Source organism: Astatotilapia calliptera, chromosome 5, assembly GCF_964374335.1.
Source record: "Astatotilapia calliptera chromosome 5, fAstCal68.1, whole genome shotgun sequence".
NCBI classification, from domain to species: domain Eukaryota; kingdom Metazoa; phylum Chordata; class Actinopteri; order Cichliformes; family Cichlidae; genus Astatotilapia; species Astatotilapia calliptera.
Window position 1 is genome coordinate 21,840,160 of NC_137426.1, and position 27,724 is coordinate 21,867,883.

The window sequence follows — 27,724 nt, forward strand, 5'->3', positions numbered from 1 at the left end:
TCTTCTACTCAACTTGAGTAGAAGAACACTTTATACAGCATGACTCATTCACCCATTTTCTATGCCTAAGTGCTTTCTGTCTCACATTCACACACATTGACACTTGAATGATTGCATTGGAAGCAACTCAGGGTTCGGTATGTTTCCCAAACATATTTGGTATGCAGTCTGGAGCAGCGAGGGATTGAACCACCAACCTTCCCATTAGTAGATGAGCTGCTTTACCCCTGATCGGTCATAAGAATGAAGATAAACATGTGCACGAGTAGCTGTGGACAAACAAATATAATCCTTCATAATGTTTCTGTGAAATAAAAGATTATAGCTTTCTTCTCCTTCATATTTCAAATTATGAAGGAGAAAAAAAAGAGCAATCTCTACAGGGTCACCTAGAGGTCGATGTAGCTTACAGGAATACACTCCTCTTTTTGACCACCTTATAAAAATCTGGAAATAAGTAGCTACTACCATATAAAAGTTTTTTCAGTCTTCAAAATTATTTTTATTGGTGGACATCTTTAATTCATTTACGAGTATAAAATGTTAACAGTAAGCTGCTTTAATCCAAGGAATCTAATTAATTTGTTAAGACTAACTAGCAGAAAGTCAAATCCCATTAGACATGACCAGTGTGTTCGGAATAGATGGGACAGACTCCAAAACAAAGAAATTCCCAAACAGCTGCAGTTCAGGGATGGTATTTCTCAAATTTACCTTTTTGGTTGGTCACAGCAGAGTGAAAGTGATGACATCCTACATCTGTGATAGAAGTGTATGGGATATACAAACTTCATTGGCATGATTTAAATCTGTGGATTGTTTACATTCCAGGAATTACCTCAGAGCACAAACTGGAATAAAAGTGTTAAATCAAATCTGGTTTAAAAGAAAAGGCAGTAAGTCTGTGTTTCTTTATCATAATAATAATTATAATAATAAGACAGTTGAGGTTTTTAATAAACTATTCTGAGTATATTTTTTTGTTCTGGGAATGCAGTAACAGTCTGAAATTAGCCCAAGGAATCTGCTGGACATGGCAGGACCTGTCTGGATGGCTTGACCCTCTCTAATCCAGAGCGGCCTAAGGAGAAATCCCACTGAAATTGACCAGCTGTCCTCATCTTCCCGCAGGAGACCCGCTGCAAAGTTTAAGCTGTCTGCTTTTGTCTTTTTGTCAGGCAGGATGAGTTGGATGTTTCTCTGAAGCCTAAGCTTAACTTGTTTTCTACCTTTGATTAAAGTCCAAAACTTGGCGCACGGATGATTTAATGAGGGGAAAGAGTACAGCACCAAGTGAAGAAAGATGATGCAATGATAGAAGAAGCTCAAGAGGAAGAAAAATGAAGACTTTGGAAAAAGGGAGGAATGAAGAACTTCTGGAATACAAGCTTGATAAAGTGAGTACCCGTGTGACATAAAAGGAAATGGTCTCATATAAAATCTTATGTATATATCAGCATATTTTTGAACAAATGTTTAATTAGGTATTAATTTATGTCAAATATTATCCAGTATAATGGATGTTGAATTACATAACACAAGAAGACATCTCAATACAGGAAAATAAGTAATTTTTCAAAAACTGTGCAACTATTATTTGATTCAAATTATATATTTTTTGTTTTCAAATCTTGTTCTCTTTGCCATGTAGTCTTTAGATTTCTAATGCAAAGAATCACATAAATGTAATTTCTTCCAAAATCCATTAAAAGTGATTCCATTCTTGCTAATATGAGTGCAAACAAATTAACATTATTATTAAAATTATTATTACTATTTTGCCCTAAAATAGGGCTCATTTCAGTTTAATTTAATTCGTCATCTGTTATGGAAAACCAAATCCTGAGCCTTAGTCATTTAGCCAGCATGCAGACACGCGCTTCTTGCTGTTTTTATGGCCACACGTTCGAATTTGTCATAAATGCAAAGACAACAACATGCAGAGCAGTGTGGTTTCCTTAAAAAAATCTATTCAAATGAAATAAGCTGCATGTGATCTTTCTCACATGTCATGCAGTAAGACTTGTTGGGGTGGTGATCAGCAAATCTAGCTGCATTCTGCATTTTTGTTTTGTAGGCTAGAAGCTGACTATTAAGATTCAATTACCCTGGCTTAACTTGAGTGAACATCATTGACCCCAGGCTGTGATACCATCCACTCTCCTGATCGTTTTTGTTCTCTAAGAGAAATTCCACAGATAAGATAAGAACCCACTTAAGCTGAAGCAAAAATAAGAGAGACAGGGGGTGGAGGAGAGGTGAAACAGAGTGTTAGCCTGGTATAATTAGCTCTGTCTGGTAGGATCTACCTACCCCCCTAATCTATCACATATATATGTATCAAAATACAAATCCAATTCCCTTCACTGATCACTCGCTTGTCTTTTCCATGTATAAGATTTCAGACACCAGCAGGGAGAAAATGTTGTTGCATGGTCATAGCCGGGACATATGGACTCGGGAGAAGTGGGCCAGGAAGTCACCTGTGACCGCAGGTTAAGGTACCGCAGTGAGTGTATGCATCGATTCGTATCCCAGGATGTCATGCCACCTGGTTGTCAAATCTCACTAGTTTTCCATATTAAACACATGCTATCCTGCACTGTTGTTTCACAATCCACCACCTGCATCATTACTGTACACCTAGTGATAATGGTCCTCTTTTAAAGTGCTGCAGAGTCTGAAGTAACTCAGAGTTTATCAGCCAGGAAAGCAGGCTATGTTTTACTTAGTTTTTACTGACTGATTCATTTCATCTTCACTTGCTTTTTACTTTAAAGTTTACTTGCTGGTTAGATTTCGGCACCAAATACAACTTGTTTTGGCTTAAGATAGGTTCACGGTTTGGACCAGTGATAATCATTCACTCATGCATGACTCCCTGCTCCATGTTTACTGAGTTCTATGAGTAATTTTCTCTGCACCATTAAATGCACCATTGCTGTTACATAGTCAGAAGGTGGCAAAAGAAAAAAGGTTAAATAATGACATAAATACTGACACACAGCATTGTATTAAACACAGAACATATTTTTTCCAAAATTAATACACAAAGTTAGTAGTGTCATGTGCTCCTTTCTTTCCTCTCATCTGTCTGCCATTTTTGAGCCATGATACTATACAGTGGTTGGGGAGTGACCACTGGTTGTACACGGCATTTAACGAGGAATTGTGGGATACTTTGAATTCAGGTAGTGTAGTGAAAGTGCTATAAAATGTCTATATAGTCAATACTTGCTATAAAGTGAGTAGTGAGTGATTTGCACACACTGTTTGCTGCTGGGTGCAACTCTTACATCACCCATAGTGGGGAGCTGTTTGACAGAAAAGCAACGCATGCACAAGAGTTAGAATTGACACACCAAAATAAACACCGAATGCAACCCCACATTATGTTATTCTGGTGATTAGTTATTGACTGATTAGGCATGCGCAAGCTGACATACACATGCACGCACGGACTGTAATCCTAAATTGTGGCGGGATTAGTGCAGTTCAGCTCAGAGGGATCATCGTCTCAGCAGAGTTTTTAAAAGCTTAACTCGACGGCCGGCAGAACGAGAGCATTTTGACATTTTTGCAGCCGTAATTTCCCCCTCTGTGGACTGAGATGTCATCATTTGCACTGGTCATGTGTGAATGTTGGTTTGCATGTGTGTGTGAAACTGCAGTTTGCATATAGTAAAAAATGAAGCTGTGTCAAATTCTTCTATTCCTTTTTTCTCCCCCTTCTTCATTGACTTTGTCCACATTTGGGATCATGCGAGTTTACCCGTAAATCTTCTTGAGTCACCGCTGCGAGCACGGACAGCTGTGCTCGTAAGATCATCTCGTCAAGAATACTTAATCTTGGCTTTGAGATTAAATCGGTCCGCCTCCATCTAGCTACCTCGGTGGGCTGTGTGCAGGATATTTTCATATGTTGGCTTTTCCACGGCAGTGCTTTGGTATCGACGGGTGGCGAGCGGGGAAGAGTAGGCTGTCATACTGATTTGAGAGAATGGTTTAGTTAAAAGTTTTGAAAACATAAATCGTAGATTAAGCTCAGAGTGCGGGCCCATTTGAGTAACTGGGGGTGCTTTTTTTTTTATAGACTTTAAACGAAATTATGACTGCTTGTGGTATTTCTTTTCACACTTTCTCACTTTTTCCCCTCTACTCCTGAAATACACAAATGTGGGTCGTTGATGTGTTTCCAAATCTGCAGCTTGTTGTCTCTTAGTAGGTTGTGATGGCACACAATGTGTTCTCAGCTTTTATTACTTTAGCTGAGTGATTTGTTTTAACTAAGAGTCCACGGTCTGCAACCTTTGGAGTCAAGTGGTGTTGAATAGTAGAAGTAGAATAGTTTTTGTAATCTGGAAGTGGGGAACACCTGAGATTAATTGGTAACAAATTTGTAGCAAATAGTTGTCAACATCAAAATTATTCAAATAAGCACTTCTTCCTTTGAAAAACATGATTTATAGTGTACTTTCTTTCTTGCTAACCCAGCCCAGACCAAACGTGGACCAGTCAACAGGCAGGCATTGCCTAATGAAAATGACTGTTTGCCTGTTCAGTGGAAAAGTTCATGCTCGTTGTTATTCATGCCTGCTAATGGTAAGCAGAGAGCAAACACTGATAATAGAAGCTGATGAAGGAGGTGTGAAGCGAGAGTGGATCAGGAGGGGAGGGGAGAGGCTGAGAGGAGGGACTGGAAAACAGATGCTGGTGCAGCAGCACAGCATGCTCGCTACCATCCCTCCCTCATCAGGGCCCCTCCCCTTCCCTGCCCCTCTGTCGCTCCCTCACTTACTTTTGGTCCCTCTCATAATCTTTGCTCACTATCTCCCAGCGCAGAGAGGCTCATAAGCCGAAGCCCTCAACAGCCTCTCTGGTTTTCCTGCGATTTGCCATCAAATCATGGGATAATGGTGGAGTTTTTTTCCCCATCAGGTGTTGTTGCTCGAATTTGGAATATGGCTGTGAAGCTCTGTGTACACTTTTCCTCTCTCCTGCGGGGATTACCACAGAAATAGTGTGTGTGCATGTGTGCATGTGCTTCTGTGTGTGTGTGTGTGCTCAGCACTATGCCTATTTCTGATGGTGTTGAATGGACCGGCAGAAGTGCATCACCATGAGAGGGAGTCACCATCACCGAGGGTGTGGGTGTCAGCACCTGTTTAGAAAACTACTCAGCAAATGTGGCTGCTGCTTTGTCAAAGCCAGAGGTACGTAGAAGTTTTACTGCAGGTTTATTCATCTGTTGTTGCGGTGTCTGCAAGATGTTGCAGAGTGTTCATATTTTGTAATATGAGGAGATGCATTCAGACTCTGTAGTTTCACTGCAAAGTAAGAGCTTTTATTCAGTTATACAATATAATAAAGACCATCGATCCTTCCTCATTTACTTTTGATTTTTAATCTTTTAATTATTTGCATGTATCTTTCATCTGTTCGGTTTCGGGTAATTATTAATATTTTCCATTTCATTGTACGGGAAAACAGGAAACAGGAAAGTTTCAGGTGAAAAGTTATGCAAACTTTTCAACCAAAAATCTCTTCCCTCGACTTCACCTGTTAGAAGATCATCATAATCCTATGGATGGAGGTAAACTGCCAAGAAGGATGTTTTTCAAAAAAATTATCTGAATGTTACCTGCTTTTGGGATACTGAGACATTCCAAAATCAGTTGAGAGACATAATCTCGTTAGCGTGTCCTTGGTCCACCCTGGGGTGGAACCTGAAACATCTCCCTAGGAGGCACCCTAGCCAGATGCCCAAACCACCTTAACTGGTTCATTTTGATTGAGCTGAGCTCCTCCGGAATGATTGAGTTCCTAAGCTATCTCCTGACCTTGGAAGAGCCCAGATGCCCTTCGAAGGATACTCATTTCTGCTGCTTGTATCCACGGTCTTATTCTTTTGGTGACTACCAACAGTTTGTTATCCAAAGGTCAGGGCAGGACTGTAGATCAATCAGTTAATAAGCAGCTTTCACTTCACACTCAGCTGTCTCTTCACCACAACGATTCCCTCACTTGTGACCACAAGATACTCTAACTCCTCCACTGGGGGTAGCAACTCATTCTCACTGAGAACCATGCCCTCTGTCTGGGAAGTCCTAATTCCCATCCCAGCCTCTTCACACATACAGTACATACACCCCAGTGTGAGCTGGAGGTCATTGGTCAGTGAAGCTAACATGACCATAGGGTAAACCCTTTGCCCCTAAAATGTCATGTCCATACAAATTATGAACAGAATCTCTGACAAAGGGAAAGCATTTAAAGTCCTACACAACTGGGAGCTAGTCTTAATCCTTGGAATCTGGACCAAGCTCTCACAACAGTTATTCATGGACCAAATAGCACAGAGATATGCCTTCTCCAAATCAATAAGTTTAAACTTTAAACCTTCTGACTCAAAGGTTCAGTTAACAGACTCCTCTATCCAGTAACATGGTAAAAACCTTCCTAGGCTGAGGACTGTGATCCCCTGAAGCTGGAACATACTCTGCAGCACCCTCGCTTAAAAAGGGGGACCACCTCTTCGGTCTGCTAACCATTGGCACTATTTCAGAACTCCATGCAGTATTGCAGCAGATACATCGAGATGCTTGAGGATGTCAGGGCATATCTTATCCAGTTTTTCATACTGTGACCATGCGCATGAAAAAATGATCAAGGTCTGGCTGTCCTAGTATATTTAGGAAGTCTTTAAAACTACTACCACTATAACTACTACGATTACTACTGCTACTAATAACAGCTGTTTACATTTTGTCTTAAATATTGTCCGAGTGCACTGTTAGTAAATGACGTCTGCTGGGCCCAGCCTTGCTGTGGTGTGAGGTGTGAGCTCCTGGATCAGGGCCATGTTCTCAGAATACCCCCACTATGTCATTTACTAGTCCATGGCTTGATTTAGGGATGAAGGTGACTTGGTTAGATTTAAGAAAGCATTGTGGTTTGTGTTAAAATATGGCCCTTTGCATCATTGGAACATTTGCAACATTAACCTTGCACACTGAACAATAACACGTAAGGGTACTCGATGCATTAAAATTTGATGCCAAGGGGTTCTGACTAAGTCCTTATTTCATTATGACATGTTGTGTGGGTTGCTGTAGAAATTCCCTTGTTTTCTCGTTGGCTCAAATAATGAATCACTTCCACAAAAAGCCTTTGACAAACAAACTGCATTTCACTGGATTTCCTTATTTGTTTGATTAAGGATTAGTTTACTGAGATTAGGTGGATATGCCCATAGCCATGGCTAGAAAAGAAAAAAAATTCTCATCTGGTTGTTTCTCACGTTGGATGCATTTTTGAGTGCTGTTCTATGTAGAAAAAATCATTCCCCTAATACTGTGACACTGCCTCATAGCTAATGCGGCTGTAAATACACACATATTAAGACATGCACACACAAAGGCACATGCATAGACACAGAGCCATGTCCCACAACTGCAACCCTTAAATCCTCTGTTGTTCCAGTTGTTTCAGGAAGTGATTACAGGGCAGCTCTCCGCACTGTGGCAGACCCTGCAACCAGGCATGTAAAATGTGAAAATGAAAGCAGCGTTGCGTTGCCTCACTTTCTCACCTCCTGATTTCCTTTGGGATACTCATCTTCTTAGTGATGTGATTCCCCCCCCCCCCCCCCCCTCCCCCACCACCCCCCTCTAGACATTTCTAAAAATATCTGTTTTCTATTTGTGGATTAGTCATAGATGACACTAAAACACTAACTGCTTTTTAACATCTTTTTGCTCATGCCTTTTATTTATTCAGCATTTTTTTTTCTTCTCATTTTATAGTGTTTATCTTGTTTGGTATGGAGATTTCTCCTTTATTTTACAAGACCTCCTTCTTCTCCTTCACTCTGTGATCCTACTCACTGATTGCTCATTTCATTTGGCACAATGTCCAAGTGCTATTTATAAAGACAGAGAAACACTTCCAGTTAAAGTATTTTTGGGTAACTTGCTTGGAAATCTACAGTTTTCGGTGTGTCACCAGACATTCTTTCACTGTGGCGCAGAAACTGCCTTGATTAATAGCCAATTAGCCAGTGTGTGTGACATCATCCTTGCCAGCATGTGTAGAAGTAAACCCGATGAGTAACAAGCATGAAAGTGTCTAGTTTCACAGATCACCTCCATATACAGGAGTTTACACACTCACTTAGCCATCTTACACTTTTTTGGGTAATGGTATGTTTCCTGCTGAACTAAATGTCTGATTTTAACCAGATTTACATCACAGCATAAAGTTAAACAGTACCTGCAGCAAGGGAAGGTTTCAGTCTTCTCTAAGACAAAGCAGTTTTATTTATAGTGCGTATTTTACACAAACAATGCCCTAAAATCATGGAACAGGAAACACGGTTGTGATATATTTCTACATCAGTGTTTGTTGGGAACCATTAGCTACACGATGCAAACAATAATGTGTGCTTCTGGTATGTGTTCAATGGTCAATGTGATGCTTACTTTTTATCTTTTCACTCTAAACTCTGTCCTTAACCTTACCTACAATGAGGCAAGATGGCGTACGCTGTGTAGCTCGTGTATTTAGCAATAGACGTTAGCAGGAACAGTGTGTGTAAGTAACCAGTATGAGTAAAAGCGGGTTAGTTCAAAGTTATTTTTTATTCTTAGGTAATCCAAGCACTGAGGGGAACCCACAGTCTGTGTCTTAAATCATCACTTATTGCACTTCATGTGTACAATAAGTTAATATCTTGCTGTAAGACTTTATGCAGGAAGTTGTGTACGTGCTGCTGACACACTGTTTTGTTCCACTGGATCTTTCATGGTTTGATATTGTAGTGAACTTCCCATGCAGAATTAATTTACACTCATGTAAAATTAATGTAATTCAAAATTCAGTTCAATTCAAGTTTATTTTGTAGCAATCCATGAGGTGCTTTTTACTGTAAGGCAAAGACCCTACAGTGTTACCAACAGTCAGACCACCCTTTATGAGCAAGTGACAGTGGGAAGGAACATCTCCCTTTTAAGAGACTTCTGGCAGACTCAGGGAGGGGCAGCTGTTTGCTGTGGTTGGTTGGAGGGGTGACAGGAAAGAAAACAGCAGAGAGAGAGAGAGCAGAGGGAGACGGGACAAAACAAACCTTGTGGGGGAAAAATGCATGTAGTGACTCGCTGCTGTGGTGGGGAGGGAAAATGGTGAGTGGAGAAGAAGTGCTAAGAGGACCTGCAGCAGTCTGAGCCTATAAGAGCAGGATAACTAAAGGATGGCCTATGGTCACCTGATCCTGTTTCCTGGATGTCTGTTTCCTGAATCCAAACTGGGAGCTTGTTCCACAGGAGAGGGCCCTGATCGCTGAAGGCTCCGGCTCCCATCAACTTTTAGAAACTCTAGGAACCACAAGTAAACCAGCAGTCTGAGAGCAAAGTGATCAGTTTGTATAATATGGTACTATGAGGTCTTTATGAATTAAATAAACAGGGCTTTAAGTTGCAGCTCATGTCTAAACAGGTGTGTATTTTGTGCACAGGTAGGTCTCGATCAGATCCTGTTTAAATCTATTTTACTGGAATAATTATAACTTCATGCCTACATGATAAGTCGTCTTTGTGGCTAAGGAGTAAAAACACTCATTGGCATATAAACAGACATATTCCTCTCTGTGTATTGCACTGGATATATACTTCTGTGGGTGTACACAGAAAACATACACCTTGCTTGATTTGTATTTTTAATGACAGAAGAAGTATAAACTGAGACTGCAGTGATCATCATTTCTTCCATCAGCAGGAAGATAATGTGACGCACAGATGAATAATCAGCTCCCTCACATGACGCTTAATGAGATGAAAACACTGAAATAAATTAAATAAATGAAAGCGCATGTTGGCATCTGATTATTAAGAGAGATTTTCTATCAAATTATACAATCAATTTAATTTCCTGGATGGATAATACTTTATGATGTTAACTGTAACTTTAACTGTAATTAAGCGTTCAGTTATGTTGCAAAATGTTTAACATAATTTTTAAAGCATTAGAAAATTAGAATTAGATAATATGTACCGATTGCTGTCACTCACTGTGAGCCAGACATGGTACTAATTCAAAATATTTAAGTGAGTTATTTGAACACTCAGTTGCAAAAGTTATTCAGTTATTCTTTCTGTGCACACATCAAGGAAATGTGGTCAGTGCTGACACTGGTCAGGAGACTAACTATAAAACTAGAGAATGGGAGGACCTACACTTCTTTAAAGTGGAAAAACATCAAAGTAGCAAGTTAAATGCTCAAAAAAGGTCAATTGGCCTCCTTTTCCTTGATAACTGACTATGAATGACTCTCGATGTGATTCCAACTGGGGTAAGATTTGCTGACTCACTAGAAGCTTTAGAAATAATCCACAACTACCCAGATGGTCTACTCCAGTTCAGTGAGTCAGTTTCTGCCCTCACATATCAAACTCCATACTGTAGTAAAATGCACCAGAAAGGATTACTGTTGGAGTGAGTGACCCCTCCTTAATGTTTTGGTCTCATTTACTGTCATCTCCTTCCATCTGGGCATGGATGCAGAGAAAATTATCCTCTTCCAAACTCTCATCTATCCATGGATCTGTATGTTGTTGAGCATTTATGTTGTGAAACCACCTGAAAATAGTTGCTAATGTTACAGTTTAAATCAACAGGTTTTAAACTGAATATAAAACTATGTATTTAAAATAAAAATCTTATGTCTGTAATGTCTGAATGCGTGGATGCATTAGCAGCATGCATCCTTGCATGCACTTCAAACACTCCCTTAAGTCCTGATGGTGGTCCAGCTGTTGCTCTGTTGGAAAATGACACCTTACATAACAATTTTAAACAAACATGACCGGCTGAGTTGCTCAGCTCAGCGCTGATCTGGGTGTCAGAGAAGCCACTATGAATACTAAGAGTCATTTCAGGGTAAATGTTAGTGTATTTGCAGAAAAACGAGCAGTGATTTGTACATACCTCATTTTAACAGATGTTGGGGTGGTTGACAGCATTCATGAATGACCTTGATAGTTGTTTTTTTTTTTTTATTTAAAAAAAAAAAGGAGACCAGATGGCAGTCTCTGCTCGGGGTTGTTTGTAGTGACTCGTTTGAATTTGTTCTGTACTTATTTGGATCACATAGTTGTTGAGATGCTGATAAAGATGCTGCAGTCACTTAACTGATTGAAACATCTGCTTTGAAAATAAAAAAAATTAACTGAAAAAAACATCATTTTATACTGTGCGTGATTTTGGCTGTAGCACTCACCAGTGATGTGACTCTGCTGTGGTCCAGAGAACTAATATATGCATTCGTTATCCTAACTTGTCATCTTAGTAGTTTCCAGCTGACAGTGGGCAACATGCATGGTACACCCGGACAGGGTCGACATCTGCGACAGTACTGATGAGAAAGGGACACAGAAAAGCATCCAACCCATGAAGGCACAGTGAAAATATGCAAGCGTCAGTCAGATTTGAACCCTGAACTTGCTTGCTTACCGCTGTTCCACAGTTTGTTTGTTTGTTTTTAACATAAAGAGAAGAACGTTATAAACCTAATTGTTAGTACTGGATAATGTCTTCTAGCTGTTTTACTTCTTGTTCTCACCTTCTCATGCATCTATTTTCTGTGTTCTTCATCCTCTAAATTCATCTTGTTTTGGATTCACCATTATTTCTTTTACATTTCCAGACTCTTCCATTATTTTTGGTCAGCATGTTCATTTAGAATATAAGCAAGCTGTTGACAAGTTCATCTCTGAACGTGTCAACAATCCCAAACTCTAAACAGACACAAACACCTCCCCTCTGTCTAAATCATCCCATTACAGAAATCGGCTTGTGTTATTCACTGCACGAATAAAGCAGCAGACAATTGTTTTAGTATATAATCTTACTTGAATGCAGCCTCCATTAAATGTATTGTTTTGTTTTGTAGGATATCTTCATGCCGGCTGAAAGCATCAGTCGGTATCACTAATCGTGCAAATATCATGAATAGTGCATTTAATATTTGTCTGTTTTTGTACACAGGGAACAGTTTTTTTCCAGTCTTTTTTAAAATAAAAGGAGTTAAAATGGAACAGGAAAAAAAAATCCCACATGATTTAGTATTTTATTGTCAGTATGGTGTCTTGTTTAATGGCTGCATCAGGCAGTTTTGGCAAATGGCTGACCCAGTTTTCCACTGGCTTCTAGAAAGCTTGTTATTATGATTACAGCTTACATAAATGTGCTGACAGGGAAGAGTGGCTTCTGGGAAGAATCCAAAATGACAAAATGGGGCTCCTGAAAGATTTCATTTTGCTATGATCAGCAAAACAGAGTGAAATTTTAAGGTTGCAGCTCTTGATTAAAACCGTGTGGTTCACGATTTGATACCAGTTTCCACAGTGGAGAGACTTAAAGCTGGAAACAAGATCCAGCTGTGGTGTTAAACGGTGTCATCTCTGGTACTGGTCCAGGCTGAGCTGCTGACTGAGAACATTCAGTGCAAACATGATGATCTCAGTTGTGACTATTTTAAAATGCTTTAATTTGTGTTATCAGAAAGGTTTGATCCTATGAACATGATATATATCCGGGGGTCACTAGCTATATTTACCAGAAGAGTTCTGACATAGTTGCCACTTTATTTTTTTATTATTATTTTTTTTTAAGAAAATGCTCTACAATGACAAACTAAAACATTAGTTTTCCATGAAAATATTTAACTAACAATAAATAATATAACACGATATATAAACAAGTTCATTTGCTTCATAATGCCAACTTTAACTTTTTATACCTACTTTTTTAACTAAATGATGTGAATACTACTACACTACTACATCCCCAATTCCCCAAATTTGAGAAAAAAAAATGCAATCATTTGTAAATCTCATAAGTGGATATTTTATTCACAATAAAACATTTTTTCGAATTTGAAGTTGGGACAGGAGCAACAAAAGGCTGGAAAAGTTAGTGGCCCTCAAACAGCTCACAACAACTGGCAACAGATCAGTTTTGGGACTGGGTGTAACAAGAGCATCTTAGAGAGGCAGAGTTCCTCGGAAGTAAAGATGGGCAGAGATTCACCAATCAGCAAAAAACTGCAATCTACAAATGGATGAACAATTTCAAAATAATGCTCCTCAATGTAAACTGTAAACAGTACGTAATATCATTAAAAGATTCAGAGGGTTTGGAGAAATCTTTGTGTGCAAGAGACAAGGCAGAAAATCAGTATTGGATGTTGTGTATTTTGTTCTTGGGCAGCACTGCTTTAAAAACAGGCATGATTCTGTCATGGAAATCACTGCATGGGCTCAGGAACACTTCCACAAATCACCGTGCCATCCACAAATGCAGATTAAAGCTCTGTGATGCAAAGAAGAAGTCACATGTGAATATGATCCAGGAACATTGCTGGCTTTTCTGGGCCGAAGTTCGCTTAAAATTGCCTGAGGCTACAAGGTGGAAACTGTTCTGTGGTCAGACAAATCAAAATTTGAAATTCTGCTTGGAAAACATGAAACAGAAGAGAGCAAGACCATGAAAAGCTTCTGATAGTATCCATGGTTTGGCAGCTTACTTTTATTTGACATTTTACACAGTGCTCCAACTGTTTTCTGGTGCTGGGTTTGTATTTCCTTTAATGCATAACAAAATAAATCAAATTATATAGTGTTGAATAAAAGAATGTTAAAATAGGAAAGCTCTTTTAAAAAAATGATTATTATTTTACAAAAGTATTGCTTTAACTACATTTTCCTGTGAATTTGCACAACAAATGCACGCAAATCAACTTTTACTATAACATTTCCAGTTGAATTTATTTAGCCTTTCCTTGTGAGAACAGACCAGCTCTGGTATTTAAAATCATTTAGTGCCCGTAGGTACAGTAGCTGCAGCTACTGAAGTTACAGTGTGGGATAAAGACAGGAAATTGAACATTTTTGTGCAGAATTCTGTCTGCAACATTTGACCTATGAGGATATACCCTGCAATTAGCTCCTGGACTTTATTCATGTTCTCTTCCCCCCCTTCTTTCTTGCTCCTTTTGCAGCAGAGTCGTACTCTGTGGCAGGCAGTGATGGCAGTATCACTCCCTCAGTGGGCTCTGTGCCTCACCAGGCCTCAGGCGGCTCCAGTCCCTGCTCGCACTCCTCGTCTGGAGGCTCACGGCACCCTGTCACCACTCTGAAGAAATGGCTTACCAATCCCGTCCGCAAGCTGAGCTCTGATGCCAGAAGTGGAGCGGGGAAAGGCGAGAAGCAGATGTTTGGGTCAGATGGGAGGCAACCAATGTTGATCCTTTCCCACACTGAAACTCAGCAAAGGCCTATGGAAGTGCACAATAACTACACCATCCTCACCTCTGGAGACACAGTTAGTATTTAAGACAGACATATAAACTCATTTACGGTACTGAGATATGCTATATTAGTATAATGATATATTTATTCCTAATTACAGTTTATTTTTGTTGCCAGGAGTGGAAAGATGGCCTGTTGAATCCAGCAGTTCATTCTCCTTTACATCCAGCTTCTCCGAGCTACTTATCGGACCTCCTGCAAGGCAGAAACGCACAGAGTCTAGTAATGATGTTACGCCTAACCTGTCTTTACACACCTATAAATGCAACTGATTCAAAGCCTCTTTCTTTCTCAGCAGTTAAACACCATAAATAGGTCTCATAGAAGTCATAAAAGTAACTCTGCTAGAAGCACACTTTTAAAATTCATCCATATCAGACACAGGCAGTAAATGTTTCTTTTGCATGCTGTGAATACAACCTGGTACATTGATGCACATGAAGAAAAAAACAACTAACAATTTTGTTGTGTATTTGTGCAATAAATACTTGAAAGGGTAGTTATGATGGTTCTCAGAAGAAGCAAGACCCAAACATAGGACACACAAGACACAGGGAAAACTCAAAATCCAAGAAAACAAATCCTGAAATGGGCAGAAAAAAGGAAAAAAATCCCAAAAGTGATACACTGAGAAATCTAGGAACAAACATGCGCACAAAAGCTTGACTATTATCCAGACAAGTCAGTCTGGTAAGTGAAACGTGGACAGCTGATGGCATATATTCTCAGGGGACTGACTGACTAATTGAATGCAGGTTGTCCAGAAAAAAACAGAACAAAGGTTGGAAGTACAACTGAGAGGTCGTAACCAAGGATAACAAAATAAAACAGGAAATAACTCACACAGTAAGCACAGCAGGAATGCCATAAACATGACAATACTAATTCATTTATTATTCCACGAGTTATCAGCCCATCATCGTCATCTAAATGATCTGTGTCACTTGTGGGCAGTTAAGGACTGAACATTGATCCACAACATAACACATTAAATGATGACTACGTTAGAGGTATAATTGAATTCACACACAAACATACATGTGTGCATGAAGAGCTTTGTATTCCAACCCATATTTGGTGATTTAAAAATCGGAAGTATCAGTCAATATTTTTGAATCTTTCATACATAAAAAACAATGAGCTCATTTCTTTAACATGGTGGCTCTATATTGTAGTGGTTTATGTATTTGCAGAACAAGCAAAAGACCCCAGAAGTAGACATAAACTCTTATTTTCCTTGGGGATTGCAACAGGAAAGGTATCTGGTGTAAAATATATATACATTTTTACATTTTTGTTGTTAACGAGTCCTTACTAAAATAATGTGACAATGCAATTTAAAAAATAGTCTTGTTTAATTGTCACAACAAGTTTGAATTACTCATTTACAGTCTACAGCACACTCTCTGTTGCTGCTAATTATATTCACAGTATTCACTCACTATTTCTTAAGGGATTCGCTAACTTAGCTTGTAGCCAACTTGGTAGCTGCATGGCCCTCTTGCACCTTCCTTCTGTGTGTCAGATGTTTAGTTACTCCTCGGTGTCCTTTAGTAATAATGATACTTGTAATAAATGTAGCCTCTTTGCAGTTTTTTTTGCAGGTAGCTTAGCCCCGTTAGCTCTCAGAAGATGCTGTAGGTATTACGGTTACTGCACTGCAGTTGTTTGTATCATATCTATATAACAGATTCCAATTTGTTCATGTAAATGGAGAGTCCTCTTCATACACTGACGTTAATTACGGAGTTCCACAGGGTTCAGTGCTAGGACCAGTTCTGTTTACATTATACATGCTTCCCTTAGGCAGTATCATCAGAAGGCATAGCATACATTTTCACTGCTACGCAGATGACACACACCAATTAGTTAAACTGCAGAAATGTCTTAAAGCAGGGGTGTCAAACTCAAATACACAGTGGGCCAAAATTCAAAACTGAAACAAAGTCGCGGGCTAACGTTAATATTTATTGAAATATATTTAATCCTCCAGATATAAGAATGAATCTTTTCTTATGGACTCAAACACGTTTTGCTGTAAAACTGAATATGGAACAAGCAAAGCTTAATACTAAACAATATATATATTAGCTGTATAATACCAGTAGGCCAGCTCTAATAGTAATTTGGTATGGCTTCGCGGGCCAAATGTAATTAGGCTGCGGGCCAAATTTGGCCCACGGGTCAGAGTTTGACACCTATGTCTTAAAGACATAAAGACCTGGATGGCCTCAAATGTTCTGCTTCTAAATTCAGATAAAACTGAGGTTATTGTACTCGGCCCTGAAAATCCTAGAAATGCTGTTTCTACTCAGATACTTACTCAGGATGGCATTACCCTGGCCTCCAGCAACATTGTGGGGAATCTTGGAGTCATTTCTGACCAGGATATCTCCTTCAGACTGCAGGTTTACTTGTGGCTCCTAAATAATTTAAAAGCAGAATGGGAGGCAGAGCCTTCAGTTTTCGGGCCTCTCTTCTGTGGAACCGGCTTCCAGTTTGGATTCAGGAGATAGACACACTCTCTACTTTTAAGATTAGGCTTAAAATTTTTCTTTTTAATAAAGTATATAGTTAGGGCTGGATCCGGTGACCCTGAATCCTTCTTTAGTTACGCTGCAATAGGTCTAGGCTGCTGGGGGATTCCCATGATGCATTGAGTCTTCTTCAGTCACCTTTTTCACTCACTATGTTTATACACCTCTCTTCATCTATTTTTTTTTGTTATTATTAATCTCTGGCCCTTTTCCACAGCATGTCTTTGTCCTGTCATCATTTACTCACGCCAACCAGTTGCATCAGATGGCTGCCCCTTTCTCAGCCTGGTTCTGCCGGAGGTTTCTTCCTGTTAAAAGGGAGTTTTTCCTTCCCACTGTCGCCAAAGTGCTTGCTCATAGGGGGTCATATGATTGTTGGGGTTTTCTCTTATTTCTTTGTACTGCTGTAGGGTGTTTACCTTACAACATGCAATGCCTTGAAGCAACTGTTGTTGTGATTTGGCACTATACAAAAGTTGAATTGAAATTCAATTAAAAGCTGGAATACACCCTTGACATGCCACCAGTCTGTAGTGGGGGGCTAGACATAGCTCTATAGAGTATCATTCAGATTTATCTTATGTTAGCTCCCTGATTAAAATGTAAGTTCTTAAAGTAATGGTTCTCCTCTGTTAGAGACTCTGCATGTGCCTCTCTTTCCTGCTCTCAGGCTGTGTGTCAGACTGTTGAGAAAGCCTAACAGAAAACAGCTTTTAGCCAGAATATGAGAACTGAACAACAGGAGTACACCTGCCAAGTGTTAAGAAGATCAGATGAAAGATTCTTGAGAAACACACACTCATATGCACACTCCAAGAGCCCTTCGTTTATTTTTTTTCCTCTGTGTATGTTACTAATTAAAGTATTTTGACTCTCGGACTGCAATTTGACAATCAAAAGAAAAAACAAGCAAAAAAAAAAAAAAACTAAAAAAACTACCTAGATTAAGCATCAACAGACCTGTAACATAGCTGGGTATAAAAATAGCATCTTAAAGACGCAGTGGGTCACCAATTTGCAAAAACGTGTGGAAAAATTTCAGAATAATGTTCCTCAATGTAAAATTGTAAAGACTTATTGTAAAGAGATGAAATATGTCATCGTCTACAGTCCATAATATCATCAAAGGGTCACGGGACAAATCAGAATTGTGTGTACTATATGAAAGATAGGCATGATTCTGTCATGGAAATTACTGCATGGGTCAGGAACACTTCTAGAAAACATTGTCTGTGAACACAATCTGACTTGCCATGGATGGATTCAGTTTAAAGCTCTATCATGCAAAATCAAATCAATAGAAACTCCGCTGCCTCTTCTGGGCCATAAAAAACATTTTATTAGACAGATTTTAAGGCAAATGTTTGATTTGTGAATTAAACAATTAATTGGGCAATTTGTTGGTTAAGAATATATTTTAAAAACACAAAAAACAGTAAAGTCCTCTGCACTTTCCCACAGATTTTCCATGGAGTGTCTCTTGTTATTAAATCTTCTGATAATGTAATGCAGAGCTTGTAGCAGATAATGAATAACTTAAAGCATAATTACACTTACACTGCACATGTCTCCATCTACATCCTGCCCATATAAAAGCACTCCTATTCATATACACCACCTGACCTTTGTGCATTATGACTCAATTTTGCTGCATTTTTCATGTGCACGCTCACACACAAATAAATATATAAAAGCACCGACAATATTTCTCAGAAACCCTACACTGTACTGAGTAATCTTTGAGAGGGAGTGGAGTAGATTGAATCCTGTGGGCTTTCGTTGATCGCATCTGGAAGTAATTAAGTAAAGAAAACAGCCTTTAACAGGGTTAGGGTTGAGGGCGGAGTGCATGCCAAAATTAGAAGAAGAGCCTCAAAGGCAAGGTGAGAAACAGGTCTGTGGATGTTGGACAGTTCTCCAAAGATGACAGAGTAAAGTTTTGTAAGCTTTGCAAAGGTGATAAGAGGAATTTTTAAATGATTAAATTAATCCTTTAACTCATAAAGCACATTATTTTTCTTAATAAATGATTGCTCTCACTTTTAGCCTTTTTTTAACTCATGGCCCTGCAGAAAAATGTCATTGCTTAGATACCTGTAGCTTCATATTTATTTTCAGTTATTAACTGTTTACTCTGCTGCTGCCTGGGTTACTATAAACAGTCTTACTGTCCCTTTAAAAGAGTAGTTTAATAGTTTGGAAAATATATTGGATACATGGTTTGTATGGTCAGTATAACAAACATCCAAAAGGCAGTTAGCCTGGCGCAGAGACTAGTAACAACCACTAATCACCAGCATGTATGAGCAGCTCCATAAATTTGTTTGCACGCAAAAAGTCTGGACACTGTCAGGTGAATCGGGCCAGGATACTATGGAAAGTTGGGATGTTGTGTAATACATTGTCTAAAGTAGTAGTGCTTTGTACATGTGCTACTTGTACTTGCTGCTTTTTCTTTCAGTAATTTGAATAAATTAGAAAATTAAACTGTTTGCTGGAGAAGCCGCTGAGCTGCTCCCTGATCTCAGAGCATTACCAGTTATCTGACAGCACAACAGCAAGTCATTGCAGAACAGAGCATCCCTGCAAACCAGTTGAGCTCCACACATTTGAATCATTCTCCAAATATAAAATGTACATTTGATCTACTTGACAACATGTTCTGATTCTGCAATAGGCTCTTGTTCACTGAGGCAAAAGATAAAAATTAGGATTCCAGTTAAATTCACATTAGATTACAGTGCTTTTAGGTGAAGAGTGATGTTTGTTACTTAACAGCTTTCTGTGCATTTTTCAGTTAGCAGGCTCTCAGTTACAGTATATGACTTGACAAACTGCTCATTATTAACCTTGCTGTCTGCCCAACACTCTCCTCAGCAGCACAGAAAATGTGCTTATTATTCTCAGGTTACTCAAAATTGCCCCACTGATGTGTTTCCCGCGGCGATTACTAACTGCTATACAAATAAACTTGCCTTGGATGTGCCGTGCATGAAGCCTAATGATTTTAGTGTGTGTGAATGGATTGCTCCACAGCATTGTGTTGCAGTGGGGGAAGAAGTAACAGAATTTTTAACTAGCATACAGATTAAAATACTGCTGTATCTACAATACTACTTGAATAAAAGTACCTAGAGTTACTTTTCTACTTTTTATTTCACAGTCATCCAGAGCTCTTTAACCAACTGACCTCTCTGATTGAATGTAATACTGTATGTTACAGAAATGCCAAAAGATGTAATGTTTTCCTTTTGTGTTTTAGAGTCAAAGCATCAACACTCTGCAACGGGAGGACAGCTGTACTGTAACCGATGACTCAACCAGCCAGTGTTCTGGTACAGTGGACAGTGAAGAAGAGAGAAACATTGCTTTAGAGAAGAGCATGTAAGTCTAAAGCATTATACCAAATACTGTAACTTCTCTAACTTCTTTATCCCCTCAGGATTGCTGAGGTCCATGGACCAGCTGCTCCTGGCAGTCCCAAAAGCCCCTTTGAAAACCACGGGCAATTGTCCGATTTCAATTATTTCCCCCAAATTGTGGAATGATCCCCTTGCTCTTTTATCATTTTTCCCTTTTATAGATAAAGGCTATGTGTTTGCCCTTGTTTCATGCCTTTATGCTGAGAGAACTGTGACTAACTATGATTGATATTTCGCACAGAGCCCTGAGATCATCATCATGTTTTTTAATGTTTGTCTTTCAGATACGTGCTAACAGAGCTGATAGAGACAGAAAGGCTATATGTTGAAGATCTTGGACTTATAGTGCAGGTATGCCTCACCTCAAATGATCTACTTATTTGTATTTATATAAGAAACACCTGACATTGCTTAATTTGTACCAAAAGCAAAGGAGTTTATTTCCCGTATAGAAATAAGCAACTTAGATACATGTTTGTGTTTATACAGGGTTACATGGCCACCATGGGTAATCAGGGCGTTCCTGAGGACTTGAGAGGAAAGGACAGGATTGTGTTTGGAAATATCCACCAGATCTATGACTGGCATAAGGAGTGAGTCAGAATGTCTCCCCCCTGAGTTCCTCTGAATATGAACATCTCTTATGTTTAACAAGTTTTCCCCCTAAACTTCTCATGTTTCATAGCTGTTAAGCATGTGTCATACCCCCTGCTGCTGTTTGTTTCCTGCCTCTGAGTACGTGTGTGTGTGTTTGGCTGGTTGGCTGCTTTTGCCTGACCTTCTGTGCTTCGTGTCACACAGTTATTTCCTGGGAGAGCTGGAGAAATGTGTGGGTGATCCAGACAGCCTGGCCCGGCTCTTCATCAAACATGTGAGCCTAAAGATCAGTGAGAGACTTGTGTCCTTTTTTTTCTCAGTCTGAACATTTAGTCATCACAGTCCCCAGTGATGTAATGCCTCGGCCTGCTGCTGTGCAGATGTGTTTTCTTTTTGTAGATCAGCTGACTGCAGGTGCAGCTGGTAAATAACAGGCAGCAATCAGTGTCGAAGACGCTTCCACTGAGACCCTGCTGTTTGTAAAAAGGAGCTGAATCTACACCTCTCTGAGCTCTATTAAATTTTTTTGTTGTTTTTACTCTAAACTTCAGAAGATTTGATGATCATCATTGCAAACGGCAACATTAAACACAAAGAAAGCAACTTTTATTTTGTGTTTTGATGTAAAACATCAAAATGTGGAGAAACTGGAAGGGTGTGGAAAACGATTATTGGCACTTTACAGTCGAGCATCCGTATCGCTGTGCTACAGCAGGAATATAAACAGAATAAACTCATAATTTTGATTTGATTTTCGATCCAAACATCTTTATTTCTTTAAGTTTCTGCAGCATGTCTAATTCAGCTTTGGACACTAAGGTGTAATTCTTACCCTGCTCATTGCTCCACACTTATTTGTAATAATTTCCATTATCCCTCTTCCACTTCCAGGAGCGGCGTCTTCACATGTATGTGGTTTACTGTCAGAACAAACCCAAGTCCGAGCACATTGTCTCTGAATACATCGAGACATACTTTGAGGTGAGAGCCCAATGGTCTCTGTCCGCAGAGATGACTTTTTCAGCCTAAAAAACCCTTGTTTTTCACATTTCTTTCCATTTTTGTCTTCTGACAGGATCTCAGACAACAGCTGGGTCACAGGCTGCAGCTCAATGACCTGCTTATCAAACCTGTTCAGAGGATCATGAAGTATCAGCTACTGTTGAAGGTTTGCTACTTAAAAAGATGACCTATTCACTTGCATGGCACCTGCTACATGTTAATATTAAAATAATCTGTCATTCGTTTGATTCAGGAAACATCAAAATGATCAAAATATTAAATAGTAAAAGGGTTAATTTACTTAAATTAAAACGTTCACAACTGAAAATTGTGAGTAGGCTCTCAGCAACCTTGCATACAACTAGCGGGTAACCAGTTGAGTCACGTTCTCTATTGCAGAAAGATGTCTTGCGAACGAGTTGTACTCAGGCTCATGCTGATTGCAACTTATTGAAAATCCATTTGCTTTTATAAATTAGAGGGCAGCTATTTAAAAACCTTCTCCAATCTGTCTGAGAGTGGTTGCAGAGGGAGATTAAGATTATTTTGAGACAGTTTCCTTCAATCCAGGTGACCTGTGCGTTCACTTTGCACAGGTCCAGGTGACCTGTGCAAAGTGAATGCAAAAGGTTCGGCAACTGGTTGCAAACAGCTGTCACCCAGTTTTTTGCAACCGGTTGCCAAATATGAAAAATTAAATTCAGCCACTGATTTTGATCCTAGTCACAAGGAGGTTTTTATTATACTGCACCATTATAAGTCCTTATTTCCTTACTTTATGTTACAGTTTTCTATTCAAGTTGTTTCAGTTTATTTTATGAAAATTAAAATAAATCTCTTATTGACTGGCACCTTCAGGACTTCTTGAAGTATTACAGCAAAGCTGGGAAGGATGTGGAGGAGCTGCAGGTACGAGCTCATTATGAAATGGAAACTCCAATAAAATGCTTTATCATTTCAATCGCACACTAAAATTATGTTTTCACTGCTATCCATCTGACTCAGAGAGCAGTGGAGGTTATGTGTTTTGTGCCAAAACGATGTAATGATATGATGAATGTGGGAAGGCTCCAAGGTTTTGAGGTAAGATCCGCCGTTTTTTAATGTGTTCTTAAAAAATAAGACGCATATCCGGGATGACTTGTGTTCTTTGACAATGGTATATGATATATGTACTGCTCAGGGGAAAATCACGGCTCAGGGGAAGCTGCTCCAGCAGGATACCTTCTCCGTCAGCGAGCAGGAAAGTGGCTTCCTGTCCAAAGCGAGGGAGAGGCGGGTCTTCCTGTTTGAGCAGCTGGTCATCTTCAGTGAGCCAATTGATAAGAAAAAGGGTTTCCCTTTGCCGGGGTACACCTTTAGAAACAGCATCAAGGTGAGATTATATTTGAGTGCTGAGTGTTGAGTGCTTTTGTTAATGTTCAAAATGAGCATGTTGTGTTTTGCAGGTAAGCTGCCTTGGTGTGGAGGAGCACTCTGAAGAAGATCCCTGCTGTCTGGTCCTGACTTCTCGAGGCACTGACGGCAGTGTGACGCGCTTCATCATGCAGGCATCATCTCCGGATATACAGCAGGCTTGGCACAGTGATGTGGTCCAGATATTAGAGACTCAGAGGAACTTCCTTAATGGTACCGGAGCTCAGTCTTTCTTCTATACGACTGTTGATTTAAGAGTTTGGTCTGTCTGAATAATGCAACATATCTTCCTGTCTGCTGCAGCTCTTCAATCTCCGATAGAATACCAACGGAGGGAAAGTAAGTCAAACAGCCTGGGCAGGAACACAAAGTCTCCATCTACATCAGCATCTGGCCTGTGGCCTCACTCCTCAGCATCCGTGGACAGGCGTCAGCAGCCCTGTTTTCTGTCTTATAACACCTCCTTGCCCTCTATGCATTCATCCCAGCACAGCCCGGCCTCGCAAACGGTGCGTGTGAAACAGCAGTGCTCACCATCATATTTATGCACAAACATGCATCTGTATTTTTCTCACGATTTAACTTTGACTTCTTTGTCTCTTTAAGGTGTCTAACCCTTGCGTGGTAACAGTTTGTGCAGCTCATCCCTCACTTTCCTCCCCCATGCAGCTCAGTCTGTGCTCAGAGGTGAGACGTGACTGTGGCACATCCAATGGCCTGGCTCCCTGCAGCTATCACAGCCTGCAGGTAAATAATACACAACACTGACTGACCTCAGTTATTTAACAGATGAGGCATCTGCCATGCTGATAATTTATTCTTCCTGAAAGAAAATACAGTAAAAGTTGTTTACGGTCTATAGTTATGCACTGGTGTCATCAATGAACATTTAAAGTGTCTATTTGAACCCAAATTATCTGTATAGGTAGAAATTCACATTTAACGATTACATTTGCAGGCAGCCAATTGAGTCGGGTCCCTTTGAGCTGTGGTCATTGGTCAAAGACTCATTCAGACTGATGGCAAAATGTCACAAGTCTGTCTGCATTTATAAATTAGCAGGTTTTTTTTGCAAAATTTCAACAATGTCTCTAAGAGTGATTGCAGTCCGTCCAAGTCAGACTGCAACTGTTTGCAGAAAGATCCAATCAGTCGTCAGGACAATTGCCCTGTCATCAAAGGGATGGTGAATGTGCACAACCATCAAGCTCTGGGCAGCCATTTAGTCAACACTAGTTGCAGTCGGCTGCAGAATGTGATATAATTCAATGCAGTCAGCATTTCTAAATAAAATAAAGTGATGTAGATCAGCTCTGTGGAGCTGGTCTGTGTGCGTGGACTGAGGCTGTTTGTTGTGGCGATCACTGATGGTGATGGGAAATGACTCTCTGTATGCCTTTGTGAAAATATCCTGTTGTTGTTACTGCATGGATTTACAAACCTGGTTGACCTAACCTGCAGCCAGTTTATGGAAAACCCGTTGACCTGCTCTTTTATCTCATTCATTCAGACTTCCACCAAGAGGAGGAAGCAGTTTGATTACAATACTTATTAGACGTGCTGATCTGGCCTGATTCCACAAAGTTGTTCTTGTCCTCTTGGCTTGCTCTTTGTGTTTTGGGTCAGCTGTGTTTCTATTGTGCTTTAAATGCACAAGAAAATAAAATAAAAGTTTCCTATCTACCTTTTCACACAGCCTTTATCACACATGTCATGCATGATTCCTGACTCCGTGCCATTTTTATGTAACAGCTTCTTAATTACATTTATGTAAAGAAAGTCACTGAGTACCGGTTCATTTTTCATTACTGATGAAGTAACTGCACATAACTTTTGCAGCCCTATTCTCCTAGATCCAGGCTAAAAGAGCAGAGGTGACAGGGCCTTCATAATCGGTGCAACAACTGACCTTTTCACATATGATTTACCTAATGACTAAAAAACCCCTATTTGTTCTTGCTTGCTTTGAGTTCTACTTGAGCAGGGTTTCCTGGCTTTTTATTATGCAAGCATAGCCTTATTTACTTCTCGTATTACTTTAATTGATTAAAGTTTCTATTTTTAAAATGTATGTTTATAGTTTTTTTTGTGCATACTGTATTAAATAATTTAACAATTTTTGTTTAAATTACCTCAAATTTACCTCAAGTGGTGAAAACAAATCACTTTATTCTGCAAATGCTAATATTACAGCCTTAACAGCACAATTCTTTTATCTCCGTGTTATTTTTAAAGTTTGCCTTTTCAGTCTTATTTTGCAAATGTACTAAATTACACTGATGCCAGAATCAATCACCTGATTAACAGGAAGCCTTTGAAAATCTGCAGTGTGTCTTTGCTTCAAATGCCAGTGTAAAAATTGCCTATTTCCTCTCAGGGTGTGCCCGCCAGTTTCCAGACGATCACATTTAAGGACGCTGGGACTTATTCAGCGCATCAACTAAATAACTTGGATCAGCTCAAGGAGAGCGAGCAATAATGCGCTGCAGTGTCACATGAACTCAGTTTACCCTTCTGGAGCTGGAGTACCTCGACTAGGTCTGACTGCCAGGACACTTTGTTCCACTCATGTACACAAGCTGTCCGAGTCTGCGCGTCTCTGTTTTCACATATTGTCTCATATTTCCTTTAGGCTTATGATGTGGGGACTATTCTAGTGAAGTTACTTTGGTGTGACTGTATTCATTTTAGTGCATCTGCATATACATTACCAATCAGCTATAACATTAAAAACAAGATGAACCGAACAATTCCGATCATCTCTTGCAATGCAAAAACCTGCTGCGAAGCCTTAGGTGCTGCCATTCATCTGGATGTTTCTTCCACCTTATTAGCGAAGCAGCCTCTTCCAGCTGGACAGTGCACAATACACACTGCAAAAACTGGACGTAAAGTCAGATTTGTTGACTTGGCCTCCAAACTTTACCCATTCTGACTGAGGATCTGCACGAAGGCACGACAAAGCCCCGTCCACAGGCAACACGTCCATTCCACAGAACACAAAGTTTTCCACAGACTCAGTGAACCTGCATCCATGCCTCCAAAGCTGGGATGCCAAATTTGTTTTACATTGAGGGGGCACATATAGCCCACTTTGATTTCAAGTGGGTTAGGTTTATCTACACATTTAATGCCTGTGATATCTTAATATAAGAAAAAAGTGCAATTTCAAAATTTTGTCTCAGTTTTTCTGCTTGATTAAAAAAAATGTTGCCATAAGACATGAACTAATTTTATCAGGATGACTTTGGGGTTAAATTGTAAGAAATAATTGTGTAAAATTACAGAAAAAGTTCTGGTACCTCATTTCCTTGACTGTCCTGTAATTATAAAACAGAACATTGTTGTTAATTCACATTTTTAGAATTATTTTATTATTATTGTTTTTAATGTGGACCCATTATAAAACAAACAAACAAGAAATGTTTTAAGAGTAGACATTTAAGAGTAAAAAAAAATGGGGGCAAACAAAAATTCTGTTTTTTTCTAATTGTTAATACTTTAGTGTAGCATGAATGCAGGAGGGCAGTCCTTATCAGCAGAAAAAGCTGTTAAATATACCAAAATAGAGTTAAAAGTCGAGACTACGCCCTCTTTCACATTATCCAGTAGACCAGATTGGTGTCTGTGTCAGGAAGATTCTGGCCCCCAGGCCTTATGTTTGACACCCTTTCTCCAAAGAGGTCATTTCACTAAGCAGGTTATTTTAATGTTTTGGCTGATTGGTGTAAATGCAGGCATATATTTCCTCTCAGGGTGTGCCCGCCAGTTTCCAGATATATATATACATATATATATATATATATATATATATATATATATATATATATATATATATATATGTGTGTGTGTGTACATGAAGTGTATATATCTGTGTCACCACAGAGACTGTGCTTCACGGTGTTTATGTATTCATTTCTTCCTGTTTCCTTTGAAAATTCTTTGATGGATCTTTGCATAATGCGTAATATTTTCACAGGAGACCAATTCCACTTTATTCCCACAGAGAACTGAGATCTTAAATCCCTCCTCAAATAACTGTATCCATGAAATTGCCAAGTGACCGTAAATCCCAGTTATAGTCCAGGATCTCAATCCACACGAGTTATGTGTATCCCTGCAGTCCCTGGAGATTAGCGAATAGCTGTGCTTTCTGTCTGGTGGCCTGTTTTAACCCTGCCATTGTCAGTCTTATCTGAACTAAACATATTTGTGGACTTACACAAAGCTTGTCATAACCAAGCAGAGAGAGGAAAAAGGGAACACAGATAAAACCGAGGTGCTCATTCGTCATTGTCGTCTTGAATGTAAATAATTTTGTGTTGGATCATATCGGTGAATCTCGTGCTGTCCTGATACACTCGTGGAATTAAAGAAGTTGTTCAGA

The 27,724-nt window shown here is 39.4% G+C and overlaps 1 protein-coding gene across 4 annotated transcripts; it reads left to right on the top strand.

Annotated features, from left to right (window-relative positions):
* The first annotated feature begins 564 nt into the window (after positions 1-564).
* Positions 565-27,724, top strand: arhgef25b (Rho guanine nucleotide exchange factor (GEF) 25b). 4 transcript variants are annotated; one of them, XM_080301287.1, is made up of 18 exons: positions 565-896; positions 998-1,397; positions 2,399-2,501; positions 14,054-14,376; positions 14,481-14,585; positions 20,163-20,284; positions 20,607-20,673; positions 20,812-20,915; positions 21,124-21,193; positions 21,811-21,900; positions 21,995-22,087; positions 22,780-22,830; positions 22,927-23,004; positions 23,105-23,296; positions 23,370-23,550; positions 23,641-23,846; positions 23,944-24,084; positions 25,715-27,724. In XM_080301287.1, the coding sequence occupies exons 4-18, from the start codon at positions 14,266-14,268 to the stop codon at positions 25,814-25,816; spliced, it is 1,713 nt and encodes a 570-aa protein (XP_080157413.1). In that variant the 5' UTR covers positions 565-896; positions 998-1,397; positions 2,399-2,501; positions 14,054-14,265; the 3' UTR covers positions 25,817-27,724. The 4 variants fall into 4 exon arrangements, with proteins under 4 accessions (XP_080157413.1, XP_026023823.1, XP_080157412.1 ...); XM_080301286.1 differs by lacking the exons at positions 565-896; positions 998-1,397; positions 2,399-2,501 and adding exons at positions 4,820-5,213; positions 5,491-5,593; XM_026168038.2 differs by lacking the exons at positions 565-896; positions 998-1,397; positions 2,399-2,501 and adding an exon at positions 4,815-5,213.